This window comes from Phycodurus eques, chromosome 16 (assembly GCF_024500275.1).
Source record: "Phycodurus eques isolate BA_2022a chromosome 16, UOR_Pequ_1.1, whole genome shotgun sequence".
Lineage (NCBI taxonomy): Eukaryota > Metazoa > Chordata > Actinopteri > Syngnathiformes > Syngnathidae > Phycodurus > Phycodurus eques.
This window is the reverse complement of record NC_084540.1, coordinates 5313851-5339768: the sequence shown is the minus strand read 5'-3', so window position 1 is coordinate 5339768 and position 25918 is coordinate 5313851. Positions and strand designations below refer to the sequence as shown.

Genomic DNA, 25918 nt, shown 5'->3' with positions numbered 1-25918 from the left:
AGGCTTGCATCCATAAATTACTCAGCGTAGAGGGGACTGATTAAAAGGGACGGGGATTATAAGGAACAGGTGACACTCACTGGCTTTCCATAACCATCATCAAATCTATCTTTTCCAGGACCAAAATAATACATATATCACGCCAAACTATGAAAGTAATGCAACTATTGTCCACAAAATATGTACCACCTCAGTGACAACCTATTGTTCCCCCTTAACGTACAAGTTGATATGCTCTATTAGCGGAGACTAAAAATTGGTCCTGGTGCAGACGGCTCCTTGAGTTGGTGTTTCCTCACCTGGATGTTCTGTACTCAGTTTAGGTCCTTATGTCATTATTTTAACCTGTTTTTACTTTGTGTGTGCACGTGTGTGTGTGTCTTTGTCCTTGTGGATGAGTGGCAGGAGGGGTTGCTTTTTATTTAAATTTATTTAAATACATTTGTTTGTAGGAAAAACACTATACATAAAGTTTGATTGATTGGAAAATATGTGTTTTATTTGACATTGTACAAGGCAGCATGTTGGGCTGGTGGTTAAGCCTCACAGTCCCAAAGTGTTAGTGTTCGAATCTTGGCTCCGACCTTACTGTGTTGAGTTTTCATGTTATCCCTGCGCTAGCCTGGGTTTTTGACTTCCTCTCAAAAACATTCATTATTAGGAGTAATTGAAAACTCTGACAACCACTAATTCCACCATGCCTCCTCCGGGTTCCCCCGTGGGATAGGTTGGTGCTTCTGGAGATGATCCCAATGCGGAAGCATTATATATATATGATATTTCCATCAACAGGCCGTGTTGTTTGGAGATCAACCCAAACGTTCCTGATATTCTTATACAGTACTTAATGACAAAGCAATTGTAATGGTCAAGATTTTCTTATGCTGCCTAGTTACCATTAGGTGTCTGTCGGGCACCTTCAAATGGTGAGTAGTTTTACTTTATTTAATCATGTTTTAAAATAGTCTCACGATAAAAGGTACTTAAAATGTCCTGTACAATCAATAAACTTCTTTTTTTTTAAGGAAGCAGTTTGAGTGTGGAATGAATTGAATCACTTAAAGGAAGAGTTTGTAATTTTAAAAAAAATGTCGCCTCACTTCACTGATAAATTCCCCTACCACCTATGACATCTGCTGGGCATCTCCATGGTTGGATGTCTATGACCTTGTTACTCAGTTTTGATGTGGTTGTGCATTCTCAACATGCATTCACAACTCATCCAAGGTGTAATGACCTGCAATGAACATTGACGCAGCATGGTGGGGTAACCAGTTACGGTATGCCTCAGACTGCTGGGCTATATTTTCTGAGCTACCGGATCACTTCAAATATGCTCTTAATAACTCTGCATGCTTCCAGTATCAACATGATGCTGATTCAGTCAGAGCATGTAGGCCAAACCCAGAAACTCATCTGGGGACCATCTACTTCTCTGTCCCTCCCCCTACACACCATCCCCAAAATAGATAGATTTGTGGAGGGGGGAGTTGACAACTGAACTATTTAAAACCACACAACGCCACAGTCAGTGTAATGTGAGCCTCCTGTGCTGTGCTGGTGTGGGACAAGCACAGTATCAAAAAGCCTCTGTCAAGTCTCACCTAGACATACTGTAGATCAGGATGAGATCTGTGGCAGAAAGCTGGAAAAAAATAATCCTCCATATAAAACAAGGAGTTCACAAATGGTCAGACAGTAAGTTCAATATCTGGTCCTACACTTTCCCTCTTTGCCATCACTGGCAACGAGAAAAGGGAAAACAACAACAACACACAAACAAGCACAAAAAAGAAACTTATTTCATTAGATGGTCACTCACAACAATAGAGACAGAACTTTTGTCTTTTTTCATATTGTCCAGGTCGGAAAATAGCATTCAGGTTGCATCGCAACCTTACATTTGAGCACGGATTGTTGCATTTTGAGGAATTACACTTGTTGCCCCTACAGTAATTTTGCGTCATTCATTGAAGTACACTGCCAAACATGATCTTAAAGGTATGAAGTTTTGCCATAAACCTATCTGGAGTTATCTTTCGAAGCTGCCATTAGTAGCTGTCATTAGCAGCTGCTATTAAGCCTCTTCTAAAAAAAAAAAAAAAAAAAAAATAGAATGCTGGAAGCTTCCATGCTAGCAAGCTACAGACCCATCTCAAATCTCCCCTTCATAGCCAGGACTGTAAAGAAAGTTATTTTTAATCAATTCAGCAATTATTATTATTATTTTTTACTTAAACTGACTTTTTGACTAATTTCAATCAGGTTTCTGAACTCATCATAGCACTGAATCAACTCTGATCAAATTGCTGAATGATATAAGGTCTTGTTGGATCTCAGTGTGGCTTTTGATAAGGTAGATCATAATATACTGCTGAATATGTTAGAGACGTGGGTTGGACTAAATGGAACAGTCCTTATAATGTTCAGGTCCTACCTGGAGGAAAGGAGCAATTTTGTAACCATTGGAAGTGTTCAATTTCATCGAATGGCAATGACCTATGGGGTCCCTCAAGGGTCAGTTTTTCGACACCTCCTGTTCAGCCTGTATATGCTACCGTTGGGCCAATTTCTTCAGAACCTTAATGTTGACTATCATAGCTATGCAGATGACACACAGTTATATCTAGGAGTGTCTCCAGATGACTACAGTTCAATTGAGGTGATGTGTCATGATCTAAAACTTTGTTCAATCAAGAATAAAGGGAGAACATGCAAACTCCACACAGGCGGGGCCGGGGATTGAACCCCGGTCCTCAGTGCTGTGAGGCAGACGCGCTAACCAGTCGACCACCGTGCCGCCAGTTGTATCAAATCAATTACCAAAATAGCCTTTCACCATCTGAAGAACATATCCAGAGTGAAGGCTTGCATGTGTCAAGCAGACCAGGGGCCTCATGTACAAATACTAGCGTGGATTTCCTACTGAAACATGGCGTACGCTCAAATCCAGGAAACGTCGTACGCACAAAAATATCCAGATGTATGAATTTGTGCGTACGCATGAATCCAAGCACATTTCCTTCGTACATTCCAATCAACGTGGAAATGAGCGCACATGTCCACGCCCACATTTAAATATGCAAATCATATTTAAATGAACCCAGCACCTGAGATCCCGATCTCTGCATGATCAGGAAAAAAAGGACAATGAGCAAGGAAATGAAGAAAAATTATTTTTCTGAATGTGAAGTTGCTCAATGAAGTGGAGGCACGCACAAAAATGTTCTTTTGGCACGCTGTCGTCTGGCGTTAGCAACACGCGAAAGAGGAGCGAATGGGACAGCGCGTGTGCGGCTGTCAATGCTGTTGAGTCAGAACAGCGTACACACGCTGAACTAAAAAAATAAATAAATAAAAAAGTGCTCAGATATTAATATTAATACCATGTATTTTTATAACTCATAACAAATGTGTTCATACAGTAACCTACACTCAGCCCTGTGAGATAAAGGTTCATGCGTAAATTTGTATGTATGGTATTTTTTTTTCTTTTGAACTTTTGAAGTTCTTTTGACTTTTGAAGTCAAATAGAAGTACATCAGCATATCAAAGAGGATTTTGAAAGAGGATTTCAAAAACTTTGAGTCCTTTTTGATGACTCAATTTATTATTTTAATACACAGGAGAAAGCATCACCTCAAAATGTCGCCAAAGCACCAAAAGCTGTCGAAACGTCCATACGCCAGCTATGCAGTTGACGTGAGGCACCGCACATTTCCACGGTCATTTCACTCTTGATACATCTGAACTTTGCCATGAAAAAGAACCTACGCCACCTTTTTGTGCGTGCGCCCCTTTTGTACATGAGGCCACCTGGAGAAGCTCATCCATATGCGTTTATCTTAAGCAGACTTGACTACTTGTAATGGTCTTCTGACTGGAATCCCCAAAATTTCACAGGCAAAATTGCTGAATTTATGTATTTCCTGTTCAATACGTTTGTACAGTACACGAAGTGCGGTAGCCGTGCCTCGGTTCAGATTTCGCAGTTCCTCGCTAACTGGGTTGAGGAGGCTCGTAATTGGCAAATGTCTGTTTCTATCTCTCCTCGCGTCTCCAATATGTAATGATTTTACATTACATATTTTTTTCAATAATATGTATTGAATGCACTCAAAAAAAAAAACACATACACACACACATACATATATATATGGGCGTGTGTGTGTGTATGTACTGTATGTATGTATGTGTTTTGTTTTTTTCACCAGTCACGAATGTCAGGCTGCCATGCAACTTTGTTTGGCTTATAAATAAGGAAATCTGAATTGCATGTCAGCGCTTCACCAGCATAACGCTCACCGCATGTCACTGTGATAGAACTTGTGATAGACAGGCAGCCGTAGGAGACAGCGGAGTTTAAAAGAGGTAGCAGAAGGAGGTTGCGTTGAGATGAAGACTGCAAAGTGGTTGAAAGTGGAGATGAGCTCAGACATGCCAAAGGCATTTCTTTGCTCTTACTTGCGCCCATGACTGCCTGCATTAACCCACTCGACCCATTTAGTTATGTTTAACCTCTTCAAAAATAATCATCCAAATCATCAGGTATCAGATCAGCTTGGAATAATTTCTGATGGGCTATGAAGCTTTATGCCTATGTATTTGGAAAACAAATCAAAGTCAATATATACGTATTTTTTAAATGTCATACGAGGTGTCGTGAGGTGACAAAATGACAGCAAAGTGTGCTCCCTCAGCCCATTCATCAAGTCGATTTGACATTCTCCCGGCCGGGTTCATTGGCTTCCCTCAATATGATCCCATGCCTCATCTCTTTCCATGTAAGGACTGGCTAAAGTGCGGGCCAGCCTTTAGCCAAGCTCATGTCAGTACCATGTAGTTTTGGGGACAATGAATTTACTTAGCAAACCATTCCGTGTACCACACAGAAACACACTTGATGATAAATAATAATCATCGTAATTGGGAATAAATTCAGGTAAGACATTACTTAACATTTGTGCACAGGAGAATACACAACACTCGTAAAGCACAGACAGTTTTTTTGTTTTTGTTTTAAGAATGAGTTTTAAGCTTTGCTGCATGTTGCCTCCAAAGGGCAGAATTGTGAATTTGCAAAATGTCTTTGAGGATTCCCAGTCATCCAGGTCACAGACATCCAAGAAGGGTGAAGGGCAACTGGTTGTATAAAACACTTTTCATGTGTCTAAAACTGTATCCAGCTCAACTGACCCATTTATTTAATTTATCCATAGGGACCTCTCCCCTACTTTGGTGCTCCCTGTGGACAACAGATGCTTAACTACTCACCGTTCCGAGAAGAATTTTCACCTTGTCATGTCTGTGAGCCACCACACTTATGCAATGCTGAAACCTATTACGGTATCACTATTATTTAAATATAACATGCAAACGGATTTCAACTGCTTGGATGATTATTTGCATGTAACACTGTTTATAACTAAAACAATGTCATTCCCTAAAAGGTCTGTAACAATGGTTAAACTCACTCAACAAGTTAAAAAATCGTGCCCAGTCAGCATCTAAAGCAGTAACCCTCAATAGGGAGACCTCGGGCAGCATCCGACTTGCTGTACCTTTTGCGGCGCCCCGAAGTGTTATGGCCTTTTCACACTGCTACGCACAGTGCCTTACGCTGTGTATGTCTCTGTCCGATGACTCTGTCCTCCCTGCTAAGTACAGTGAGAGTAGTACAGTCAATTCAATATCAGTTGCATGCACAACCTGAAATCCTTGAACACATTTCACATTTCTTAGTATTTTGATGAATATTTATTGAGAATCGAAGTCAAACAGTTGAACAGAACAAGATTTCGAGAGGGGAGTGAAAAAAACTAGACAACAGAAGACAAAGCACTAGCCGTAAACAAGATGAGGAAAGTAAATCATTTTACCGAGAACACTGACACATTACATATGAGTGTGGTGCGGGGCAGTAATGCTACACCCTATGAGGGGAGGACAGGACAAGATAGGACAGGACAAGGACAGGAGGGGAAGCAAAGCATAGCAAATTTATTAATATAGCGCATTACATACACAAGGTAACTCAATGTGTTTTATATGATTAAAAGCAATGAAAAACAAAGAAAAAAACAGCATCCAAACATTTAAAACAAAGAGAAAATAAAATAAAAGTACAATTAAAGCAGTGTCCAGCGTTCTATTTTTTTTAGCAGAGGCTTAACGGCAGCTACTTTAAGAGCTTTAGGAAACTCGCCTGACTGAAGTGAGCAATTGATTATTTGCTGCAAGTCAGCTCGCACAGACTTCGCAATAGCCTTGAAAAAGTCAGATGGTATTGAGTCAAGACAGCTCATTGATGGTTTCAGCTGGTGAACCGTTTTCACTAGTTTTTTGGTCAACTGTATCAAATTCTGACATGGTCATAGAGTTTTTCTAGGGTGGCTTCAGATGTAGTATAATTTTATTATTTGCTGATTTGTGCTGATATTTAACCTGGTGGATTGTATTTTTTCACTAAAATAACAAGCAAATTAATTACATTGATCTGCTGTTAGGAGTTCTGAAGCGATCTGATTCGGGGGGTTGTGAGCTCGTCAACCACAGCAAACAGAGTGCGAGTATTGTTGGAGTTCTTATTGATGATTTCAGAAAAATGGTGCTGTCTAGCAATGAATAACTCTTGGTTAAAATTACAAAGACTTGGTCTGTAGAGGTTGTAGTCAATTTGGAGTTTAGTTTTTCTCCACTTACATTCTCATTTCCTACACTTTTATTATGGGTCTTTACCATCATTGCGCTCCTCCACGGTGTTCTAGATCACCTCAAGATTGTCTTAGTTTTAATAGGAGCGACAGAATTCATGACATTTGAGATTTTCCAGGTGAAATTATCCAAAAGTTCATCAACTGTCTCCACATTCACAGTTTGCGCCACAGCTATGGTCTCCATAAACTGCTCTCATTTATGTACCTTTTCTTAATAGACATAGAGGTTGTCTGAACTTTTTGGAAGAATCTGTAATTCAAAGAATACACCAAAATGGTCAGCAATAGCTATATCCTTAATGTCAATTGATAAAATTTCAACATCCTTAGAGATGACCAGGTCTAAGATGTGACCTTGAGTATGGGCTGGACTCTTAATATGTTGAGAGAGGTCAAATGTGTCAAGCAGAGCAGAGAGTTCTTTAGATTTCCCGTTATTGTCAACATGAATGTTTAAGTCTCCCGGTATGACAAAATAGTTGACAGCAGTTCTGAAAAATCCCCCATAAATTTTCTATTGTATCTTATAGGTCTATAAATTATTAAAACAATAACCTTAGGGCCACCTTTAACTGAAAAATAGAGATATTCAAAAGAGCTAAAATCCATCCAAAAAAAGAATACTTCCTCGGTAATCTGCTGGTGTTGTGTCCTCCCTTGTAGAAGTTGTCCCATATCTTTGCGGTTTGCTCCCAGTAAATTCCAGGGAGAACTGCTGGATGATCCATTACCGTTTCCACAGTCCACATCTGTCCTCTTTGTTGAGCTAAGTGGCTTTCTGTTAGCACACTTGTGCTCACCATTTTGAGACATCGATAAAGTGGTTTCGTTCCCTGACTGTCCATTTACATCCACATACACTTCAAGATGGTGGATTTTCGTTTCCATGATTGACATCCTCTGTAGCAGTCCGTGATAGTCCTCAGTGGAAAAGGGAGGCATCTTGATTGCTGGTCTTGTTGCTAATAGCAGGCTTGTGCTAATTAGCAGGCCACGCTCACGTAAGCATGCAGGACAAGGGTCTCGAACCCAGTTGTACAACTCAAGTGTGGTGGGAGTGGGTATGTAAATTATAAATGTCTTTAGGACCAGAGTTAGAGTGAGGAGATACCTAAGAAATTGGCATAGTCATAAGTTATTTGGTGCAATGAGTGAGGGGGCCCTACACCGAGCGATTTATATAACCTGTGTTATTAGTGGTCCCAGCACAAACAATTAAAGCCTATAATGTGTCTATGGAGCTTACAAGTGACTGTACACCAGGGGTGCCCAAACCTTTTTGCCGCAAGATCTACTTTTCAAGCAGCCAACCTCCCGCGATCTACCTTTTTTGGGGGGGTGGGGGCCGTGACCATGTCTCCGGTTTGTGAAAGCAGAGCGCGACCAGTGAGCTAAAATTCTTGACCGCCGACACAGCTCAGCATCAATGTATGTCGATGTACTTTGCATCACCGCATGAGCCAATCTTGCACAACACAACCTAATTAACCATGTACATTTTTTTGTCATTGCCTGAGTTTACTCCGGTGACTTGCACTGAAGTGAATCAGCCAGAGATGCGTAGTTTGTGTCGTATTTTCCATGCACAGTCCTAAAATGCCACTCCACATTTCCGTTCTTTGGTAATGCGATGGCAGACTGGCAGATGAGGCATACGGATTTCGAAAATGTCATCGTGAAAAAATAGTCCTCGTCCCATTCCGTATGAAAGTGGAAAGTTTTTGTCTTCTTACTTGGTCCAGCTCCCCCACTCATTTTTATACCCTTTCTTAAGTTTAAGATAAAACACCAAGAGATAAAAATCGGAGGTAACTCACTGAGTAGCTTGTCATGCGATCTACCAATACTACCTTCGCTGTCGACTGGTCAATTGCGATCGACGCATTGAGCACCCCTGATGTACACCATATCCCATGCATGTTAGTCAACTGGTGCATGGAGTTGCTGAGCCGGGACATTGAGGAAGGGTAAGCCCGGCCCCCTCCACCCAGATGGGGACCCAGGCAGGGGGGGGCGCCACCCACTCCCCAGGACCCAGGGCAGTTCCTGGGCCCAACTGAAGCAACCCGACTAGTCCCTAAGGGCATGGGTACCGGACAGCTGCCCACCGCCAAAGTGTGTCCAAAACAGGCGGAAGAACCAGTGCTGACCCCGTTCGAGGAGAGAGTCGCTGCAATCATGGATGGCGCTGCTCTCTCAGGGGTGCTGGGAGCACATGTGGCTGACTTGGATCACCCCGCAAGGTTAATACCATGTATTTTTATAACTCACAACAAATGTGTTCATACAGTAACCGACGCTCAGCCCTGTGAGATAAACGTTCATGCGTAAATGTTGTATGTATGGTATTTGTCATAAATCTTTTCAATTCAAATGGATGCACATCAGCATATCAGAGAGGATATCAAAGACTTTGACTCCTTTTTGATTACTTTATAATAATATAATATATATAATAATAATAATAATTTGTTATTTTAATACACAGGAAAGGACATACATATTGGGGAAAAAAAATATCATGTTTTTTTTTTCGGAGAAGAGGGGTAAATTGCCATTTCAACACATTTTAATCATGTGCAACCATTTGTACATGTTCAAATTAAGTAAATTCAAATGACTCTGTTTTTTCAGTGCATGTGCTGGAGTCACAAGAAGTGATTGTGAGGGCAATAGGCGGCATAAATGATCACCCTGATCAATTAATAGGTGTCCTCACAAATATCAGTGATTCATTAAATACATTGGTTAACAAGGTTAACAAGTGACAGATTTATTATAACAGTTTCCCAGCATCACCTCTAAGTGTCACCAAAGCACCAAAAGCTGCAGAAACGCGCGTACGCTAGCCACGAAGTTGGCGTGAGGCACCGCACATTTCCACGGTCATTTTACTCTTGATGCGTCTGACCTTTGCCGTGAAAAAGAACGGACGACACGTTTTTGTGCGTACGCACCTTTTGTACATGAGGCCCCAGTTGGCTTTGTCAAAAGCTTTTTCTGCGTCTCGCGATAAGACAATAGTTTTCAGATTGTTACGCTAAAACATACTTATTGGGTTTATCACCTGACATTGTTAGTGGAGCTCCATCCTTTAATAAAACGTGTTTGGTCACAATGTATTATCGATGGAATGATTTTTTTTCTAGTTTGTAGGCTAAAGCTTTAAAAATTATTTTTATGTCCGTATCAATTAGTGACAGCAGATGGTAATTAGATGGCTGAGTGGGGTCTTTCCCTAGTTTCAGTCGTAGTTTTACTGCGGCTGTGTTCATATGGCTTCTAATTGGCCTTTATCTTTTATTTTGTCACCATTCTTAAAAATAGTGGTTCCAACAGCTGGTTTTTCTCATTCCAATTCAAACACAGGACAGTGGTGCTGTCTCTGGCCGCCTGAAATGTTTTCGAGCTAGGAAATACATCAGCTAACAACAAACAGTGAGCTGTGATTAAATGCAGCAAGAATGAGGAATGGTAATAATGCCGGTATTGACGTGAGAAATGTTACACATATTCTGGAATTTATTTTCGCATAAAATATAAAGTGGCACGGTGGGCGACTGGTTATCACATCTGCCTCACAGTTCTGAGGACCGGGGTTCAAATCCCGGCCCCGCCTATGTGGAGTTTGCATGTTCTCCCCGTGGCTGCGTGGGTTTTCTCCGGGCACTCCAGTTTCCTCCCACATCCCCAGAACGTGCATGGTAGGTTGATTGAAGACACCAAATTGCCTGTAGGTGCGAATGTGAGTGTGAATGGTTGTTTGTTTATATGCGCCCTGCGATTGGCTGATGACCAGTTCAGGGTGTACCCCGCCTCTCGCCCAAAGAGATAGGCTCCAGCATGCCCGCGACCCTAGTGAGGAGAAGCGGTACAGGAAATGGATGGATGGATAAAATATGAAATTCATCAAGAGTTATCAGGATAGGGATTTTGTTATCCACTACAAATAACTCTCAAACAGATGCAAAAACATGCACAAAATTTTACTTTTACTCAATTGAAATTAAATAAAATTTAATCTAATGTAAACATAAACCCAATAAAAAGCTTTACAAAAATGAAATAAAGGAAATTCAACGCAAATAAAACTAAAACTTTGCCCCTGAGTAAACAGCATGTGCATGAATGTGTGTGTGCGTGCATGTGTGCATGTGAACCATTTTCAGGAGCTTCAGCTTGGCGACAAATCTACAAGTTGGGGGGGGGGGGGAACAGAATAAATACCTTATCAGCAGATTATCAAAATCTCCACAAGGATAATATTCTGAATATGTGTTGCTGAAGAAAGTGGATAAAAGTTTCTCTAGTAAGGTGTTAAGGAGACCTCTTTACCTCGTTGGATTGGATGGGGGCGGTTGCTTGTAATTAGATTACTCTGAGACATAGCGTCCATCATCCAGGAGAGGGCGTTGCAGCAGAACTCCATCTATGAGAGAGAGAGCGAGAGAGAGAGAGAGAGAGAGAGAGAGAGAGAGAGAGAGAGAGAGAGAGAGAGAGAATGGATATGAAAACAGACAGAACCAAACCACACAAATCAAATAAAATCCATCCATTGTCTATGGCGCTGATCTTTTATAGAAATTCTATGACAATGTGTAAGTTTTGCTCTGAATGGACTTGGAGTGATACCCACAGACTAAAAAATGGAAGTTGGGAGACTTGCTGGAGAGATGCCAGCTTGTGTCTGAGCTGTGGCGATGTGTCTGTGTGCCGCCACACAGTATCATGCATGCACTGCTGCTTCCATGAGTTAAAATGTTTTTATTGTCTTTACAGGCACTGATGTTTTTTCCCCCACACCATGGGCTCTTGTTTGCATATTATTAAAACAGTTGGTAACTGTTTTAAATTTTGAAAAAAATAAAATAAAAATGATGTATCCTTTAACCATAAAACTCCCTAGTCGGTGTGTCCGGGTGGCGTTATTAGGATTCCCACACAGTTTCTACGTAGGACACGTCCTGCTCCAACATTACTGGCTCCAGGAAACACGCAACTGCACTATGATTGGCTGTTGTATCCCTCCTCCCAGACGGGAAAAGAAGTATGTGACTATGTGAAGTGTGCGGCGTTAATATGTTTCCCACTAACTGTAACCCACCCTAATCCTAACCTTGACCCATCCTAAACCGCCCCAACCTTAGCCCTAGACGCAACCATAACAAACTTCCATCCATCCATTTTCTACACCGCTTATCCTCAGTAGGGTCGGAGGCATGCTGGAGCCTATCCCAGCTACCTTCGAGAGGCGGGGAACGCCCTGAACCGGTCGCCAGCCCATCACAGGGCACATATAAACAAACAACCAGTCACACTCACCTTCACACCTATGAACAATTTCAATTAACCTACCATGATGTTTTGGGGGGGATGTGGGAGGATCCCGGAGTACCAGGATAAAACCAACGACAGGCGCGGGTAACCTCAGAACTGTGAGGCAGAGATGCTAACCAGTCGTGCACCATGCCCATAACAAACTTTGTTTTTATTTCATATAAATATGTTGTTGAAATATGACGCAGGATCCAATCATGTTGCAGTGGGGCGCATCCTGCGTGGAAACTATGTGGGAATCCTAATAATGACTCGTCCGGCCGTGCACCAGATAAGCGGTAGGAATTATGTATGGCTCTTGCATGTGAATTGCATCAATTCCAATATCGCTGACCTCTGTCTCAAGGAGCTGCAAACGCCGGTCATGGTCACGGTTCTGTGCCATGTGCTTCAGTACACTCTCCACCCTAGATAAACAGACACACACAGACATGCAAAATAATTTAGACAACCTGGATACAGTATCTGTGTAAACATGCATGTGTGTAATCTGGTTCTGTGTGGTGTGCAACACAAAATATACAGCAGAGAAGAATTATACCATGAGGGATTGCAAACCGGCGCCACTGTGGCTGACTGGTTAGAGCGTCTGCCTCACAGTTCTGAGGAAGGGGGTTCAATCCCCGGCCCCGCCTATGTGGAGTTTGCATGTTCTCCCCGTGCCTGCATGGGTATTCTCCGGGCACTTTGGTTTCCTCCCACATCCCAAAAACATGCGTGGTAGGTTAATTGACAACTCTAAATTGCCCGTAGGTGTGAATGTGAGTGCGAATGGTTGTTTGTTTGTATGTGCCCTGCGATTGGCTGGCAACCAGTTCAGGGTGTACCCCGCCTCCTGCCCGATGACAGCTGGGATAGGCTCCAGCAGCCCGCGACCCTAGTGAGGAGAAGCGGCCCAGAAAATGGATTCATCAGTTTGAACATCAAATTTCTTGTTTTTCCAGTGTACTCAACTGAATATGGATGAAAAAGGATTTGCAAATACATTGTATTTCATTTTCATTTACATTATACACAACATCCCAACTTTGGGTTTGTAATAACTCTCTGCACCTCTTCTGCTCCGGCAGACATGACAATGTCGTCTGATATGAGAGGGTCTGCTTCTCTGTGGTGAGGGGTTTGACTGAGTGACAGTTGAATACTCTATTCATTACAGTGCTATTCCAACGTGTTGTTAAAGTCAGTAGCCCCTTGACTTAGAAGTGCCCCAAGTGTTTGGTAACTGAGGACACTAATTGTTGAAGCTTTGTCGGTGGAAATTTTTCCCATTCTTGCTTGCTGTACAGCTTCAGCTGTTCAATAGCTCCGTTGTCGTATTTTACGCTTCATATTGCGCCACACATTTTCAATGGAGACAGGTCTGGCCAGTCTAGTACCCGCACTCTTTTACTACGAAGCCACACTGTTGTAACACGTGCAGATCATGCTTTGGAATTGTCTTGCTGAAATAAGCAGGGGCGTCCATGAAAAAGACGTTGCTTGGATGGCAGCATATGTTTCTCCAAAACCTGTATGTACCTTTCAGCATTAATGGTGCCTTCACAGATGTGTAAGTATCCCATGCCATTGGCACTAACACAGCCCCATACCATCACAGATGCTGGCTTTTGAACTTTGCGTCCATAACAGTCCGGAGGGTTCTTTTCCTCTGGCCCGGAGGACAAGACGTCCACAATTTCCAAGAACAATTTGAAATGTGGACTCGTCGGCCCACAGAACACTTTTCCACTTTGCATCAGTCCATCTTAGATGAGCTCGGGCCCAAATAAGCCGGCGGAGTTTCTGGGTGTCATTGATAAATGGCTTTAGCTTTGCATAGTAGAGTTTCAAGTTGCACTTACGGATGTAGCGCCGAACTGTATTTACTGACATTGGTTTTCTGAAGTGTTCCTGAGCCCATGTGGTGATATCCTTTACACATTGATGTCAGATTTTGATGCAGTGCCGCCAGAGGGATCGAAGGTCACGGACATTCAATGTTGGTTTTCTGCCTTGCCGCTTACGTACAGTGATTTCTCCAGATACGCTGAACCTTTTGATGATATTATGGACCGTAGAAGATGAAATCCCTAAATTCCTTGCAATTGTACGTTGAGGAACATCATCCCTAAACTGTTCAACTATTTTCTCACGCACTTGTTCACAAAGAGGTAAACCTCGCCCCATCTTTGCTTGTGAATGACTGAGCAATTCAGGGAAGCCCCTTTTATACCCAATCATGGCACCTACCTGTTCCCACTTACCCTGTTCACCTGTGGGATGTTCCAAACAGGTGTTTGATAAGCATTCCTCAACTTTCTCAGTCTTTTTTGCCACCTGTCCCAGTTTTTTTGCAACGTGTTGCAGCCATAAAATTCTAAGTTAATGATTATTTGCTAAAAACAATCAAATGTATCACTTTGAAGATTAAATATCTTGTCTTTGTAGTCTATTCAATTAAATATAGGTTGAACATGATTTGCAAATCATTGTATTCTGTTTTTATTTATGTTTAACACAACGTCTCAACTTCATTGGAATTGGGGTTGTATATTTATATCAATCCAGTTTAGGAATAATACGGGAAGTACTTACTTGACTGATGTACGTTTAAGCCGCTCGGTGTCACTCTCTCTTTGACGCTTATTCTGATCAGAGAGGAGGTTCTCTTTCTGAATAGCCTCCCACATCTTAAGTCGGCTGGCCTTTATGCCCTGCAACTCCAAAACTGAGAGCAGAACAGAACAATAAACCACTGGAACGTAGCAAGTGAAGGAAGTTAGTCTAGGTTTTTTAAGTCTTTAAGTTCCTTCAAAAGTGCTCTAAAAAAAAAAATGTTGACACACTTTCTCCATCCATCCCTTTTTGATAAATAGACTACACACAAAAAGTTATGGGTATTGGGCTTTTGTGTGAAATTTCAGGATGAACTTATAATGCAAGATAACCTTTACAGGTGAATTTAATTTGACCTTTTCTAAACTTTTGAATTCATATGTCCAACTGTTCAGTGTTTCAGTAATTAATGCACATTTCTCCTATTTAATTATTTGTATTTATTTCAAGAACAAGAGCAGCAGAATGAGAGAAAGTTGTGAAAAAAAACTGAGCATTCAGAAGTTTAGAGAAGGTCAAATGAAGTTTACGTGTAAAGCTTTAAATGCATTTCCGGTTCATACTGGATTTTCACCAGAAAGCCCAATTTCCCTAACTTTTTGTAAGTAATGGATATTCAGTACACAGCATGTCCTCATAGGGTTGAAAAAAGTCATCAATGAATATAACATTCATCCATCCATCTATCCATTTTCAACACCGCTTATCCTGGTTAGGGTCGCGGGACACTGGAGCCTATCCCAGCTGACTTCAGGCAAAAGGCGGACTACACCCTGAACTGGTCGTCAGTCAGTCACAGGGCACATATAGACACGGACAACCATTCGCACTCACATTCACACCGTCACTGAGTGGGAACTGAACCCACACTGCCTGCACCAAAGTCAGGGGAGTGTACCACTACACCATCAGTGACTATAACATTCATGTCTTTGGAATGTGGGAGGAAGCAGAAAGTATCTGCAGAAAAGTAAAACCTTGGTCCAAGAGTTGATTCATGGACTAAAACAATCATGGCCAGATACGGTTTGTGAGTCCCAAGCGTATTCAGAGGTTTTCTGCTCACAAAGATGTACTAATTACAGTATATTACCTGTACAATGGTAATACAATATTTTTTAAGCAAAATTATTTTACTTCAGTGTGACTAATTATAACAATTCCAGGCACATTTGCTACTGTGGGTGGGAATTGTGTGTGGGAAAGGATTATGATGGCTGTATCGTCAGTCTGACGGAAAAAAGTTTCATGCAACCATACCTGAAGTTAAGCCAAACCTGAAAATGACTGGGAAACACACTGTTTGATGTACTAAAGAGGTAACCGTGGTAAAACACAATTAATTTAAAAACAAACGAACAAACCAATTAACACTGTTAAGCTATGATTGTGCATTCGCTCTTACAAAGAACAGCCGTTGTATTACGTAGGCTACAGTACAGAAAATGTGCACGAATTAATGAGATACTACAAAACATTCTGCCTTTACAATAGAATAATAATGTTGATTTTGGATTAACCATGTCAGAGTGTAATTTAACAATATGTTTGTTACTGTAGTTGGGTTTTAGGTTTCAACTGCACAGCATAATACTGAGAGTTGTTCATTATATTTTTACCTTCTAAAGTAACCATAATATTAGATAATACTGTAGCTAGTTTATGTATTGGTGTACCTAATATTGAAGTTGAAAGTTACTGCTGCTGTTACTCTAAACTGTTTTTGCAATGGGGCAACATTTAGTAATTTTCTGCAATTAATATTTTCTAATTGAGTTGTGTGCTGTTCTCACCAAAGTGTTTTCTCTTTTCCGAGGGAATGCGGCGTATACATCTCTTGATTAACAGATTAAGATGTGAAATGATGATAAATGGTGGGGCCAGACAAGGTCTCGAGTGGTATTCCACGATGAGGCTGTAACGCTGAAACTTCCAGTGGGTGTCACTGCGCTCCTGAACTTCGTTGAAAGTGTAACTGGGAAAGGAAGAAAAGGAAATTTGGACCTCAGCGATCTGTACTGATGCATTTCATATGAAACATTCAGTGTGTACCTGAACATGGCGATGAGGAGATTGATTAGCAGTATGTTGGTAACCAGTAGATAGACAGTCTGGAGGAGGATAACCAGCCAGTTGGCATAGGTGTTCATGCAGGGCTCTGCTCCTGCTTCAATCAGTGTCCTGTTATCGGTACAGTTGATGTCTAGAAATAATTCCGCTACATGGGAAGTAGATAAAAAGGTACAAATGACCTTGTGTATTGAATACATGTATAGACTTTCCACCAAGCCATATTTAACTGTGTTCATGTCCACAATGCACGTATAAACCAGCCATGCTCATATAGTTTTCATTGCGCAGTGAAGGCCTTCAGAGCCGTCTGTTCTGGCCTAAACACTAACAAAATCACTGACTACATTTAGAATGTCATGACATTATTAATGAATTATTGTTAATAATTATTATAATATCCATCCATTTTCCATACCGCTTATCCTCTCTAGGGTCGCGGGTGTGATGGAGCCTATTCCAGCTATCTTTGGGTAGAGGGATGGTACACCCTGAACTGGTCGCCAGCCAATCGCAGGGCACATACTGTATAAACAAACAACCATTCGCACTCACATTCACACCTATGGGCAATTTAGAGTCTTCAATTAACCTACCATGCATGTTTTTGGAATGTTGGAGGAAACCGGAGTACCCGGAGAAAACCCACGCAGGCATGGGGGAGAACATGCAAACTCCACACAGGGGGAACTGTATTAGTCCTCAGAACTGTGAGGCAGATTCGCTAACCAGTCGGCATTTGTGTGTGTGTGTGTGTGTGTGTGTGTGTGAGTGTGTGCGTTTATATATAAATATATATATATATATATATATATTTATATATATATATATATATATATACACGCACACACACACAAATGCAGTTCTAAGTCTGCATCTTAAGGTTAGAAAATAATTGCGTCCTCATTTAACTCTGTGGACTATTGTTATAAAATTCCCTTTCCTGAATTCCTTCAGCTATCCTTTTTTTTTTTTCTATTCCTGTAAAAGTCTGCACATGTTCAATGATATATAAGTTAATAGCATACTATCACAAACTTGAAACAAAATGAAAACTATCCGTTTGAAAAGTAAGATGGCAATAATACTTATCTGATGGTTTAACTGCCATTTTAGTAATTAATCAAAATTTAGAATGATGTCATTGCAAACAAAGGCCCTTTCTAGATTTCAAAGAGACTAAGTCACTCACCATCCACTTCTTCCACAGGAAGTAGTCCATAAATGTGCATGTATGGTTTGTGCAAGACACGGCGAAATACCCAGTTGGGTCGGGGATCATATAAGTAGAGAAGTGCCTGGTTGGCTACTCCATAGGCCATGAGCCACACAGCCAGGAAAAAGAGGAAGAAGAAAATGTCTTTCATCTGAGGAAAGAAAATTGTGATGACATTCGTTCATTAGATATTTTAATCCTTTGAGATTTACTTAATGTGTTGGTATTTGAGGTTGTGTATTTTGCCATCGGTCACCATTTTGCCAACAATGATAATCTTGGGCCCAAGCTGTTTGTGGACAGCAAAAATATGGATCAGACGAAGTGCGAAGACCATATAATCGATGGCCATCAGCGCTCGACCAAACTCGAATGACCACGGAAACATTCTGGAAGACGAAACAGGGAAGTCAGACACAAGCCTCTGGTGCATAAATGTAAAAAATTCAAAACAATAATTATAAATGGAACCTCTGACAAAAACATCCCTTGTGGGGTCCAAATCCGAGCACAGGCCTCCCTTTGTGGAATTTGTATGTTCTCCATGTGCTCGTGTGGCTTCCTCCCACATTTCAAACACGTTTCATCTCTAAATTGTCCATGGGTGTTAGTGGTGGCTTGTCTATATGTGCCCTATGATTGGCTAGTGACCAGTTCAGGGTGTACCTCGCCTCGTGGCCAAAGTCAGCTGGGATAGGCTACAACTTACCCTCGACCCTAGTACGGTTATACGGTGCAGAAAATACAGTAGATGGATAAACAGATGGATGTACTCACCACCATGGCAGCATGGTGGTGAGTAGTGAACACGTCTTCCTGAGGTTCGGTTTCCAAATCTCTGCTCCATTCTTCTTGTGTGTCGTTTGCATGTTCCCGTGCTTGTGTGGGTTTTCTCTAGGTACTCAGTCTTCTTCCAACATTCCAAAAAATGGAAATGTGAATGGTTGCTAGTCGGGGTGGAATGATTTATCCACTACATCGTTGTATCGATTTATAATTCTACAATCCAAATACATCCATCTGTGCCTGGGAAGTTGGCCTTACGGACGACATACTGTATATTGATAAAATAAATCAATAAATCGATTTTATCAATACAAGGAAGCAAAGCAATGGATTTAAGCATGGCAGACTTTATATGGATGCATGTGTGTGTGGCTTTTGTAGCAATTTCAATGAGAAATACATTAAGTTGATCTATCTGTGACATCATCGTCACACACAAGCAGACAACAAACACCTTCATGCAGGCTGAGTCATATTGGTATTATTCACCTCCTCTGACTTGTTCTAAATAGTCCTCCGATTGGTTGAGCTGAATATGTGCATGATATCGATTTACGGAAGAGGGCGATTTTGGACATGATTAAAATTTCATTTTCAAGGCCGCAAAAAAAAAAAAAAATATATATATATATATATATATATATATATATATATATATATATATAAATAAATAAATTGACTTTGTGGGGCTAGGTAAACCAACATATTGTCTGACTTTCAAACTGGAAAAGGATTCTGGGGCACTTTCAGAGCAGGGCTGTCAAGGTAACAAACGCGTGTGCTCTCACAAGTAGTGAGGGTTGTCGGTGAAGGAAACAGGGGTGATGGAGATGTGATGGGTAAGTTTGGCATCCAGGAAAGGAACCTGGAGGGACAGATGGTGGTAGACTTTGCAAATAGGATGGAAATGGCTGTAGTGAACACTTTCTTCCAGAAGAGGCAGGAACATAGGGTGGCCTACAAGAGCAGAGGTAGAAGCACGCTGGTGTATTACAGTTTGTGCAGACGATGTAATCTGAAGGAGGTTACTGGCTGTTAGGTAGTGGTAGGAGAGAGTGTAGCTAGACAGAATAGGATGGTGGTGTGTAAGATGACCCTGGTGGTGGTGAGGAAAATTAAGAAGACAAATGGAGCGCAAAGAACCATGTGGTGGAAGCTGAGAAAGGAAGAGTTTTGTGCGGCTTTTCGAGAAGAGGTGAGACAGGCTCTTGGTGGATAGGGGGATCGTCCGGAGGACTGGACCACCACAGCCAAGGTGATCTTTGAGACAGGCAGGAGAGTACTTGGTTTATCTTCTGGTAGGAAAGTGGAGAAGGAGACTTAGTGGTGGAACCTCAAAGTACAGGAAATCACATAAGGAAAGAAGTTAGCAAAGAAGAAGTGGGACACTGAGAGGACAGAGGAGAGGAGACAAGAATACATGGAGATGTGACGTAGGGCGAAGGTAGAGCGGGCAAAGGCCGAACAAGAGGCTTATGTTGTCATGTATGCCAGGTTGGTCACAAGAGAAGGGGAGAAAGATCTATACAGGCTGGCCAGACAGGGATATAGAGATGGGAAGGATGTGCAGCAGGTTACGGTGATGAAGGATAGAAATGGAAATGTGTTGACTGCTGCCACGAGAGTGCTGGATAGATGGAAAGGCTACTTTGAGGAGTTGACGAATGAGAAAAATGAGAGAGAAGGAAGAGTAGAATATGCAAGCGTAGTGGACCAGGAAAGTAGCAGTGATTAGTAAGTGGGAATTTAGAAAGGCACTAAAGAGGATGAAAAATGGAAAGGTAGTTGGTCCTGATGACATACCTGTGGAGGTATGGAAGCATCCACGAAAGGTGGCCGTGGGGTTTTTGACCAAGTTGTTCAACAGAATTCTAATGGATGAAACGATGCTTGAGGAATGGAGGAAAAGTGTGCTGGTGCCGATTTTTAACAATAAGGGTGATATGGAGAGCTGTGGGAACTATAGAGGAATAAAGTCAATGAGTCACACAATGGCGTTACAGAGAGGTACAGAGAAGATGAGAAGGAAGTACATTTGTGTCTTTTTAGATCTAGAGAAAGCCTATGACAGGGTACCCAGAGAGGAACTGTGGTACTACATGCGAAAGTCTGGAGTGGCAGAGATAGTGAGTATATTGGTAGAAGAGGGATGAGGATGGAGCTGCCAGGCAAGAGAGCTAGAGGAAGACCAAAGAGAAGGATGATAGATATAGTGAGTGAAGACATGAGGGCAGTTGGTGTTACAGAGGAGGATGCAGGATATAGGCTTAAACGGAAAAGGATGATGCCCTGTGGTGCACCCCTGACAGGGCACGCCAAAAGGAAAAGAAAATGACTCTCGCCTCTGCTCTCGCAAGCATAAGCCACTCTCGTCCCTTGCTCATGCCCCATCCCCGGATGGCGGCTATAAAGTCGCTCACTTGCATGAGACAGGGTAGGAAAAAAAGTCCCAGCTCTTCCTTAAACCCCTCTGTCACAGCTACAGCAGACCTCACCATTGTTCTGCTCTCCTCATACATGTTCTGTACTACTCTAACATGCTTCTTTGGCACTCCAGACTTTCGCATGTAGTACCACAGTTCCTCTCTGGGTACCCTGTCATAGGCTTTCTCTAGATCTAAAAAGACACAAAAAACGGACTGCTTTCAACGAGACAATAATGTGTAATAGGTGCTATAATGCTTGATCCTTGGGATTTTTACAAAAGCATGTCACACACGTTTTATTAAAACACCCTGGAACTGGATTGAATTATGGGGGAAAGCCTACTATGTCTCCTTTAATACCACTGTAGTATCCATACAGGAGGACGCAGAGAGTCTGACGTACAAAACCTTTGTGGTGGTGTAGAATTTCCATGCAAAATCTTAAAAACTAATCCTGTAATGATATCACTCACTATTTAGATGGATAAACCTGACATTTTGGTGCCTTGATCAAAGGGATTGTGGAAGCCTCTGGTCTTAACCACTTGGCCACGGCTCCACAAAAAACTATGTGCCAGTCATTTAGATTGCAAGGCTATACATTGTCTGTCATTTGTCACAATTTGATTAAATAGTAAAACCTCATGAGTGTTAGAATTTAGAGGTTCCATTGTACAAGGATATAAATGACAAAGATAGACAAAACTTTTATCACCTGCAACACAGAGCACAAATGAAGAGTGTGATTGCTATGACGTCACACTTATTCCATTTATCCTGGATGTAACTCTTCATCCTCTGGAGCACAAAGCTGTTGTCCATGGAGACGGTCTGTAAACCAAAGAGCTTGAGAGTTTGACTTTGCTTTGAGAATTAGTCATGTTCATTTGTCTGATATAACTCTTAAAATGAGACTTTAGCGCATTTTTAATTATGACCTGTACAGTACATGTGTGAAAGCTTGTGTCTTAACCACTGACCTGTCGAATCTCTTCACATACTAAGGTAAAAACCCAAAAGTAGAGCACAAATTCCAGTTTTGACAGGCCGTCTTGAGATGGGGGCTTGAAATCCACCAACAGAACGTAAGCAAACAAGGAGAGGAACAGGAAGTACATCAGCACGTTGCCCAGGAAGGATGTGACAGGGGCAAACCAAAACTGTCCCCACCGTGACACAATGAATGGTCTCCTAGTTTTGGATGGTGAAGTGGCTGAAATGAAAAGATAAATGCCGTAAAACCAGAATAAATACCAGGTGGGAACTAAAAAAAAACCATTCAATTACAGCCGGCCCCCGAGCACAAAACATAAAATCGGCCACACGTTGTGAAAGTTATATAATCTTTGAGCCTATTACATTGGTTTGTAGTCTGACACATAAATTATAAAAATGATCAAATCAGCCTTTCACAGCTGCAGTTTGGTCTGCAAGTTTATTAATTATAGTTCTTTTTCCTCAAACTGCTACATGGGGTGTGCCTTAGCCTCACTGTTTTCAAACCATTGCAACAGAATAATGCACAATGAAGGACATCTTCATTGATGCACACATCGTGATGAAATGAGTAAATAACTTCGGATTTTGGATCCTGAGGGCATTTGATGACTTGGCAACATTAGCTCGGAAGAAGTTCAACCGAAGGAATTTAGGAAGCATGGTGATCAGAAGTAGAAAAGTGACCAGGAAGTTCCAGCTGCATGTCCGGGTGGAGACAATACATCAAAGGATGAAAACCCAAATAAGTACCTACGGAAATGGCACGACGCATTTCTGTGTAAGGTCTGATGTCACTGCACCCTGAGCAAGCCGGCAACATAGCGTTCTGTGGCGAGCGAGTGCTAGCACTAACGTTTGTACGTAAACACATCAGCATTCTGTCAATAAAGTTTGTGTTTTAACATTTTTGGTTTGTGTGTGAATAAATGTTGACAATGGCGAGGAAGGCAGGCGATGTGCCAGTTGCAATACGCGACCATAAGGGTCGATGTCAAGGCATTATGTCGGAGGGTTGTTGTTGATATGTCACACTATATGGAAGATATATAAAAAAAAATAATAATAATCAAATAAGCTAAACCTTTCATTCTGCCGTTGTAGGGCCGAATCGTTGGTTGGGGATTATGTCACACGACAGGAGGTTTCGTCGTTCCCAACAAAATATGTCAGGCCTGATCTGGGAAAATGCCGCAATAGCAAATCCGGCCAATAACAGGGCTAAAATCCTGTAGTCTGATCCAGGCATAACGGGAAAGTTCAAGACTTTGCTCTCCCAGCGTGGTTTCCTCTTGTGGCAATTGACAATCTATAAAGTTTATTTGACTGTGCCCACTTCCAGCAGTGGGGAAAAGGAGACCCCAGGCAGAGGTGGGAGATGATCCAAGCCGAGGTCCGACACCTGGAGGAAGAAAGGTCTAGGGCTGTGAAACTTGAAGCACAAGAGGAAAGTGAAGCCTTTTCGCATCGCTTTTCTGCTCTGTTCAGTATATGACACCCTTCCATCACCAAAAAATCTCCAAAGATGAGGTATTAACCACTTACTGTATATAGTTCACCAGACAAGGAAAAAAACACCAGTCCCAAGAAGACTAAAAAGATCCTCCTGGAGGTAGCACAATTCTGGAGGATGAGGGTGGACCTGGGAAAGAGACAACTCTTCCCCCAGGTTAAGCAAACACAACTGAGGCCTGACGTGGTCGTATGGTCTGAAGAGGCCAGGAGGATTGTCCTGATCGAACTGACAATGACGTGCGAAGACAGACGCAAGGAGCGCTATGAGAGGAAAGCCAACAAGTACTTGGACCTCATGAGCAGTGTAGGGACAAACAAAGCAGACTTGGCAATTCCCAGTTGAGGTTGGGTATACAGGTTTCACAGCACAGTTTGTGAGGAAGATGTTTCCAGCCCTGGGAATAGCAGGAAGTGAGAATAGGCAGCTGTCCATAAATTGGAGCAGGAAGAGTGTCTTGCTGGCTCTGGAATAGGAGCAAGGAGTTGATGAAAGTTGGGGGCCACCTTCTCCTTGCTTAAAGCTAAAGTCACGCAAAGGTGACATATTTAAACAGCATCAAGATAGATGTATTGGCTAGTCATTAGGAATCATATATTTGCAGGGGATTTAGCACGTGTTAAAATTGAATGTCTTCTTTCCTGTCCCAATCCACCATAAAGCATCTTCACACAACATGTGATGAAAACCCACCTTTCAGATTTTCTTTGAGAGCCTTGAACTCCTCACCATCGCCATCACTATTAAGTGCACAACAAGTTATCAACAATTTGGAAATGAGTATTTCAAACATAATTCCTTTTTGGAGCAATTTTACTGTATTTACTTTTGTATAATTTCTTCCAAAGAGAAGACTGTAGCATCATTTCCTTCTGTGTTGTCAGTCTCTATGTGGTGGACCTCTACAGGACTACACACGTCTTCCTGATCCTTCCTGTAAATACACACCAGGCTAAAATCTGCCTCACAAACATTGCAACCAAGCCATCATAGCATGAAGAATGTTGATAGTGTAACACCGACCTGAAGTTGATTAAGTCTGTGTAGAGGAGGGGGGGCACAAAGAAGGTCATCACCAATTTCCAGACCTCAGTACTTCTGTCCATGCTGCCCCACCAGATCTGGGAGAGCAATGCCTACATCCAAGAACAGCAGCTTTATCAAAGCCACTCAAAACTAATAATACACTAATGAGATTTGGTACTGTTATTCTAAAAGGTAACCCATACCTAGACACATCATTGACTAACAAAACTGGTTGTCCTATGTGTACTGTTCAATGAAATCTTTAATGTAACTAGTATCTAAACCTAACAAACACATGTAGTGCAGTGGTTAAACGATGTATATTAAAAAAAACTAAGTAAATTGGTGAGGTAAGAATCAACCTGTACTCCATCGTGGCTGAAGAACTGCCGAGCATCAGCCACAGTTGCCATATGCAGACATGTAGTTCCAAGCCACACAGGAGACACTCTTATCAGGAGGTTGAAGGAGCGACTCTCACTACTCTGGTAACACTCTCCAAAGACATCTGAAGAGCACACACAAAGTATGAATATTAAATATTACATGTTGACTAGGAGCGGCACGGTGGGCGACTGGTTATCACATCTGCCTCACAGTTTTTAGGACCCGTGTTCAAATCTGGCCTCGCCTGTGTGGAGTTTGCATGTTCTCCCCATGGTTTTCTGCAGGATCTCCAGATTCCTCCCACATCCCAAAAACATGCATGGTAGGTTGATTGAGTACTCTAAATTGGTTTGAATGTGAGTGCAAATGGTTGTTTCTCTGTGTGTGCCCTACGATTGGCTGGTAGCCATTTTAGACTGTACAACGCCCGTCACCCAGAGTTAGATGAGAAAGGTGCCAGCACATCTGCGACCCTACTGAGGATAAGTGGTATGGAAAATGGATGGATGGATGGAATAATAAACAAGTGTATTCCAGCAGTCCACTGGGAGCCCTGCTGCAGTGTACATCAACAAAGGTTGTAAGGAAGGACAGACAGTCCTGCTCCTTAAACCACTTTTTGCCTGTTGTTAAAAGAGGTGCTCAGTGGTGCCTGTCCTGAATTGAGTGGGGTGTATACAGGGTATAATGAGCAGTTTATTTTTTCCTACTTTAGTCTGCAGTCAAGGTGCTGCTAACCCAGCAGCCTGATACGCCATACAATACTCTATTTAGTTTCAGGATGAACCTATAATGCACTATAACCTTTACAGGTGAAATTAATTTGACCTTCTCCAAACATTTGAAT

At 41.8% G+C, this 25918-nt stretch overlaps 1 protein-coding gene across 2 annotated transcripts in view; it reads right to left on the bottom strand.

Annotated features, from left to right (window-relative positions):
- Positions 1–5975: 5975 nt before the first annotated feature.
- trpm4a (transient receptor potential cation channel, subfamily M, member 4a) overlaps positions 5976–25918 on the bottom strand; it is a 40891-nt gene continuing 20948 nt past the window's right edge. The window contains exons 16-29 of one of the 2 annotated variants that reach the window (XM_061700182.1): positions 25047–25192; positions 24682–24794; positions 24485–24592; positions 24352–24398; positions 22130–22362; positions 21865–21980; positions 18194–18326; positions 17914–18088; positions 16704–16869; positions 16445–16626; positions 14631–14763; positions 12388–12460; positions 11052–11145; positions 5976–10447 (exon numbers count right to left, since the gene is read on the bottom strand). In XM_061700182.1, coding sequence (XP_061556166.1) covers positions 10317–10447; positions 11052–11145; positions 12388–12460; positions 14631–14763; positions 16445–16626; positions 16704–16869; positions 17914–18088; positions 18194–18326; positions 21865–21980; positions 22130–22362; positions 24352–24398; positions 24485–24592; positions 24682–24794; positions 25047–25192 — 1850 coding nt within the window. In that variant the 3' untranslated portion in view covers positions 5976–10316. Of the gene's footprint in view, positions 10448–10716; positions 10908–11051; positions 11146–12387; positions 12461–14630; positions 14764–16444; positions 16627–16703; positions 16870–17913; positions 18089–18193; positions 18327–21864; positions 21981–22129; positions 22363–24351; positions 24399–24484; positions 24593–24681; positions 24795–25046; positions 25193–25918 lie in introns of those variants that run through there. The other variant, XM_061700183.1, reaches the window with a different exon arrangement.